At 39.9% G+C, this 7,500-nt stretch overlaps 1 protein-coding gene across 2 annotated transcripts in view; it reads right to left on the reverse strand.

Annotated features, from left to right (window-relative positions):
* Nucleotides 1–7,500, reverse strand: part of LOC106871221 (spondin-1) — a 70,328-nt gene that overhangs the window by 24,142 nt on the left and 38,686 nt on the right. For both annotated transcript variants that reach the window (XM_089363545.1, XM_089363544.1), the window contains exons 2-3: nucleotides 6,070–6,173; nucleotides 1,819–1,958 (exon numbers count right to left, since the gene is read on the reverse strand). In XM_089363545.1, the coding sequence (XP_089219671.1) occupies nucleotides 1,819–1,958; nucleotides 6,070–6,173 (244 nt within the window). The remainder of the gene's footprint in view (nucleotides 1–1,818; nucleotides 1,959–6,069; nucleotides 6,174–7,500) is intronic.

Here is a 7,500-nt window from a genome sequence, read left to right on the forward strand (position 1 = left end):
CAAAAGAAAATAATGAAGTTGGGTTGAGTAGCATCAAAGACCAAGTATTTATAAAAGATTAGATTGTGTAGAAGCGAAGCAGATAATCAAGACAAAAGTAGTTCTAATTGAAACATTACCAAATGTCTGCAAGAAACCAGGAATTCGTGGAGTGTCGATGTTAACGAGTAAAAGTGGTGAAGACAACCATCAAAATGTCTGCCAGGTATTTTGTCTGTCTGCCTTTGTGTGTGTGCGTGTGCGTATGTGTGAGTGTGTGCGTGTGTCTGCGTGCGTCTTATTGAGGGTGGTTATATTGGTAAAGGAAAGACGAGGCTGAATAATAAGGGTAAGAACAGATTAAGTTGGGGAAGGAAAAGAAGAGGGGATAAGGGTGGAATGTGGAGCAAATGAGTGCAAATAAAGTTTCGTATTGTAAGAGATGTGTTGGTGTTGTAACGAGAAGTTGGGAGAGAGAGAGAGAGAGAGCGAGAGAGAGAGAGAGAGAGAGAGAGAGAGAGAGAGAGAGAGAGAGAGAGAGAGAGAGAGGGGGAGAAAAAGATAGGTGTGCATTAAGTCTTGTTATGTTTAATCAAACTGGTTGACAACTTCATTATTAGGATGATGCGCTGGTAGAATCGTTAGCACGCCAGGCAAAATGCTTCGCGGCATTTTGTCCGTCTTTACGTTCTGAGTTCAAATTCTGCTGAGGTCGACTTGGCCTTACCCACGATCTTTATACAATATATTCTACACAATGCTTCATAGTAATTATTTCATTACTAGAATGATCTTTTACTTGTTTCAGTCATTAGACTGCGGCCATACAGGCGCAATGCCTTGAATAAATTTCGTCTGTCGTTACGTTCCGAGTTCAAATTCTGCCGAGGTCGACTTTGCTTTTCATCCTTTCGGAGTCGATTAAATAAGTACCAGTTACGCACTGGGGTCGATGTTATCGACTTAATCCCTTTCTCTGTTCTTGTTTGTCCCCTCTATGTTTAGCCCCCTGCGGGCAACAAAGAAATAAATATATATACGTATTGCATGTCGGATGACCACCTATGATGTAACGGGACGAAATGTTCACCGCAATCAGGACAGCAAGAGCATCCGCAGTGTAAACGAATGGGCTCCACCCAAGTTGTTACCAAATATAAATGTAAAAGAAAAAAGATTTTTTTTATGTAAACAAAAACAAAGACAAAACAACACAAAACAAAACTGACGAAGTTTAGTAATTATGTTGTCAAGTTTAGACATTTGTGTTTGTAAAGTGGATAACATGAAAAGAATTAAGTTTTAGAATATTAATTTAAAGGGGAAAGAAACAGAGTGAATTGTATGAAGAGCGACACGATCACAGTGATACCATTATGATGGAAGGAACAGTGGCGCCACCACCGTTGCCAAGAACGACAACACAAATGCTACTAAGACCACTCTACTACCACCAACACCACCGACACCACAAGCAATACAACCACCAATGTCAACAACAGCAGCAGCACCAGCACCACACTACTACACTCTGTTACCACAAGCAGCAGCACCAGCACCACACTACTACACTCTGTTACCACTACAACTACCAGCAATAACAATAATACCACCACCACCACCACCACCACCTTCATCATCATCATTATCATCAACAGCAGCAGCAATATCGACTATAACACTATCATGAGTAGCACTGAAGAAGAAATGGACGCAATACGTGACAAAAAGCTGTGCATCCTTGCTCAGAAAATTAGAAAATGATAATAATAATAATAATAATAATAATAATAATAATAAGAAGAAGAAGAAGAAGAAGAAGAAGAAAGTGTATTTCACCTGAATTGTACGCAACCGGAGCCACGTTCTGGTGCCTTCCATATGACCGAAATACCCTTCTTGGGTAGCAGGAATCTATGAATGAGAACTGTGTGGTTACACTGTCTGGCAATCTGTAGAAGATCTTCATTGTTTTTCAACTGTAATTAGTAAAAAAGAAGGGTGTGTTAATTAATGGCGCTAGGTTCACCTGGTGCAGGAGTGATGTGGTCTCACTTACACACACACGCACGCTCACACATGTACACACACGCACGAATGCACACGAATGCTCTCATGTTTACTTACACTCACACAAACACCAACGCATATACACAGACATAAATAAATAAATAAATAAATAAATGCATACACGTAAGTATAAGCAAAAAGAAGAGAAAGAGATAGAGATAGGTAGACAGAAATAGATAGAAATAGATAGATAGACAGACAGACAGACAGACAGACAGACAGATAGATAGATAGATAGATAGATAGATAGATTGAGAAAGAGAGAGAGAGGGAGAGAGAGAAAGAGAGAGAGAGAGAGAGAGAGAGAGAGATAGAGAGAAAGGCAAAGAAAGAGATAGATAGAGTGAGAGTGAATGAGTATTCGATACAAGTAGAGTAAGATAATGTATTGGAAGCTGAATTTTCAGACGGTTATAAAAAACAACAAAAAAACAACGAAACGTGGAATTTAACATTTAAAAAGTTTACAAGCGTTGACTTGTGTGGTAAGTATTGATTGGCTAATGGCAAATAACGGAAAGATCGATTGGATAAAATATAATGGCTATATATTGTTTGCCAGGTGAAAATAACACTTTGTACGTACATAGTCAAAATGATAAAAAAAAATAGCGTTGTAAATATGGTTTATACAAAGTAATATTTAAATTGAAATAAATGCATTCGTAAAAATTGTAAAAGATTTCAGAGGAGGCGACTCATAAAAAAAGTTAGGAAATTTGTAACGTCTGGGATCTTCGAAATTAAGAAATAATGTTATTTTCGTTTCATGTTGCTTGTAATTATACATTATTTGTTTGATAATACGAAAATTTAGGAGCAGGAATTTCCCTGACTGCCAGCAAAGATGGACAAATTCGAATTCCTCAGTTTATTCTTGTCTTGGAACAAAATTGTTTGTTTTTCATTTAAGCAGAGCAGTTTATCGCATTTTGCAACTAAACTCATCTTGTGTATAAAGTAATGTAAACCCAGAATTGGCCAACGTATTCTAAAAGCACTTAAACAGGTACCAAAAATATTTAGAAAAGGCTGTATTATGCCTTCTTCAGGTTTCTCTTAAAGTTATTTGTTTTTAGTATTAGGACTACGCACTCTAATGCACTCTTTCTTAGACTGGAGTGATATTTGGTTGCCATTTCTCACGGGGCGACGGCTCCTTCACTACGATGTGAGATACAGTGAGTGATGTAAGGAACTGTGACATGTATTAACTACTATGACAAATATTGTGACATGTATTATGATAGTAATTATTTACGTCTTAGTATGGACTTGAAAGTAACAAAGACGTTGACAACTTCTGACAAAAAGCCACATACTGAGACTAACATGTGTTAGGAGGTCACGGGATCAAACGGTCAATGGGTCAGAATTGCTAGAGCTGCAGGCAAAGTATCATACGAGATTTAATTACATCTCTTTACGTTCTGAGTTCAAATCCCGCTCAGGTCGACTTCACTCTTCATATTTCTCGGATAGATAAAATTCAAGTACCAGTCACGAACTGGAGGCGATATAATCAACCAATACCCGTCTCCTTTCTACCCCAACCAGTGTGGTCTTGCATTCACGTCAGAAATCAGCTGACATACACTTGGTGATGGTAACCTCCATGTAAAACAGAGATTAACACTTGTGGTGCAATAGTTTTGACAATAAACAGGGTACCATTGTTTTCCTTAGGGAGCTTCAGTAAACTACCAGCCTTAATCAGGTCAGAAGAAGGGGTCAAAGATTAGTTACTTAAACATACCCCTTGGGGGTCTGTTTAATATCTCGGCTGTAGCACTTGCGAAAATAAACGACTTGATTTTTGGCTTTATTCCTTTCTAAATTAATTTTTTCAAGAAAATAATTATATTTCATTTTGATAATCATAATTAGCACAGTTAACTTTATCCCTGTGTGTGTGTGTGTGTGTAAAATAATAAAATGCTGCTGTTGTTGTAAAAAGTCACCCAAGATGTTTGTCTTTAAAACAGATAAAGCATGTACCCCGTAATTAAGCGAGGGTGGGCAGAGAACTCTACGGTCCTTCACCCGTCCCGTCTAGCGGCATATACATGTGTGTGTGTGTGTGTGTGTGTGTGTGTGAGCGTGCGCGCATGCGTGCGTGTGTAGACGTGTGTGTGTGCCTTTGTGAATATAAGTGTCTGTGTATTTGTGAGGATGTGTACACGGATGTAAATATATTTATGCGTGTATGTCCATGTAAGTGCGTAGTGGTTGTATGTGTGTGTGTGTGTGTGTGTGCGCGCGCGCCTTTGTGTATATAAATGTGTGTGTGTGTGTGTGTGCGCGCCTTTGTGTATATAAATGTGTGTGTGTTTCTGCCTGCTTGTGAGGGTGTATGCACGGCTGTACGTATATTTATGCGTGTATGAGTGTACCTGTGTGTGTTTGTTAGAGTGTCAGTGTGTGTGTGTGTGCGTATGTGCCTCTATATATACAAGCTTGTGTGTGTCTGTCTGTGTTTGTGAGGAAGTGAGCATGTCTGTACCTATATGTATGTGTGCGTATGCGTGTGTTAGTGTGTGTGCGTGTGTATGTCCTTCTGAGTGCATGTGTGTGCATGTGTGTGTCTTTAAGATGTGTGCACGGAGATTACGTGTATGTGTGCGTGTGGGCGTGTGTGTGCGCATGCGATATCACTGTTGTTTAGTCCCAGCTCCGCCCTATTTGAAAATACCTATGATTAATGTTATTCCAACCGTGACCACCTCGTCGTTTCCTATACGCAGGAAGGTCAGGACCACACCTCAGTTTGTTAATTGCTGGAAGGTTTCAATTAATCTCATAATTCGAAGGAGATATTGCTGCTATTTTTAGCAGGTCGAGCGACCACAGAGGTGCTCTTTCGTACATGTTGATGTTGTTGTTGTTCTTTAACCCGACTTCAACCCAACTGAGTGGATCTATGACCCATGGCACTCCTGCCGTGACCATCCCAGCTTTGTATGGTTATGTCTAGGGCGACACTATGGTGGTATCGAGGAAGAGATTTGAAAGAGATTTGACTGCTACATCTGTCTGTGTGTCTGTGTGTGTGTCTATCTGTCTGTCAGTCTATCTATCTATCTATCTATCTATCTATCTATCTATCTATCTATCTATCTATCTATCTATCTATCCATCTATCCATCCACACACACATACACACACATTAAAAACCTGGCCCCCCCCGTCGGTTACGACTACAAGGGTTCCAGTTGAGCCGATCACCGGAACAGTCTCGTCGTGAAATCAACGTGAAAGTGGCTGAGCACTCCATAGACACGTGTACTTTAACGTAGTTCTGAAGGAGATTCAGTGTGACACAGAGTGTGTGACAAGGCTGGTCCCCTTTGAATTACAGGTACAACTCATTTTTGCCTGCTGAGTGGACTGGAGTAATGTGAAATAGAGTGTCTTGCTCAAGGACACAACTTGCCACCAGGTATCGAACCCATGACCTGACGATCCTAAGCCGAATACTCTAAGCACTAAGCCACGCACATTCGCGCGTACACACACACACACACGCACACACGCGCACACACATGTATACACACACAGAGACACATACGCACATGCAAACACACACATACACACACGCACACACATGCACACACGTGCACACACGCATATACACACACACATGTACACACACATGCTCACACACACATGCCCACACGATGGCTTCACAGTTTCCGTCTACCATCTGCACTCACAAGGCTTCGGCTGGCCTTGGCCTAAAGTAGAAGACACTCGCCCAGGGTGCCGTGCAGTGGGACTGAACCCGGAACCACGTGGATGCGAAGCGAAAGTCTTAGCCATAAAGTCATCCCTACGCCTTTAGCACATATTTTATCTATAAACATGAAAAACCATGATGACAGGATAGGAATTGAACTCGGATCTCCCAGACGCCCTATACAGATGCTACTGATTACTAGTTCCTGAGTATTATAGTGTGACGTACAATAAGACGGGTGGTGAAGAAATATTTAAGGGTGAGTGACACCGAAGGAAATTTACCTTAAAATTTCCCAGACTCTTGTATTCTTCCAGGGTACCATTTGGGACAACAACCATCATAATCCCTAGTAAGGTCTGGCCTGGGCGGGAACCGTTCAGGGTGACTGTGGAGAGAAACAGAACAAGGATATAATAATAATAATGATAATAATAATGATAATAATAATAATAATAATAATAATGATGATGATGATGATGATGATTTCATTTATTGGGGACAATACAAAGACAAACATAAAATGTGGGAATTTACATATAATGAAATGATAAAAGAAAAAGGGACACATGCATAGCATACAAAGGTTTTAAAAAAATATAATAATTTAAAAATTTTGGCACAAGGCCAGCAATTTTGGTGGAGTGGGTAAGTCGATTGCATCGACCCTGGTGCTCAAGTGGTCCTTATTTTAGCGACCCCCTAAAGGTTGAAAGGCAAAGTCTATCTCGGCGGAATTTGAACTCAAAACGTAAAGACGGACGAAATGTCGCTAAGTAATTTAGCCCGGCGCGCTAACGGTTCTGCCCGCGCAGCGTGGCACAAGAACGAGCATTGAAGGCGAATTATGTAAAGCGCAGAATTAATAAAACAACTGAGATTGACAAATGGAGAATGTGTGGTGAAAGGGGTGAAACGGTGAGGCGCATTGTTAGTGAATGCCCGAAATTGGTACAACGCGAATACAAAAGGCGACATGACAAATGTAACAAGACTGGTCCATTAGGAGCTTTGTGGAAATTATGGCCTAGAAAGACGTGCAATGACCAAATTCCAGAACACACACACACACACACACACGTATATACGTATATGTGTTTCTCTATCTATCTATCTATCTATCTATCTATCTATCTATCTATCTATCTATCTATCTATCTATCTATCTATCTATCTATCTATCTATCTACAGGTGTGCTATGTGCTAACATTTCATTGGTGCAATGTAGTACAGAACACACCAAAAGAAATTTTAACTAACCCTGTATGTTCAGGCGAATGTAAACATTACGTAGACACACACACGCACACACACACACACACACACACACACACACACACACACACACCACACACACACACACACACACACACACACACATCACACCACATCACACCACACCGCACACGTATACTCCTATATTGATAGACTGTTAAATAAACAGACATCATACATGCATGCACACATACACAGATTACATAATCTTTATCTTTGTCTACCGGTTTCCTACACATGTTATCTGTAACAAACTGTAAAGTTATAACTTCACTTTGACCCATTTCTCTGAATGATGACACGGCAGCTTCATTCAACCGCATAAACCAATAATAATAATAATAATAGTAATAATAATAATAATAATAATAATAATAATAATAATAATAATAATAATAGCATTTTCTTTATTGTCCATGGGCACCAAACATAGTATATA

This window comes from Octopus bimaculoides, chromosome 15, assembly GCF_046866305.1.
Source record: "Octopus bimaculoides isolate indiv1 chromosome 15, ASM4686630v1, whole genome shotgun sequence".
NCBI lineage: Eukaryota > Metazoa > Mollusca > Cephalopoda > Octopoda > Octopodidae > Octopus > Octopus bimaculoides.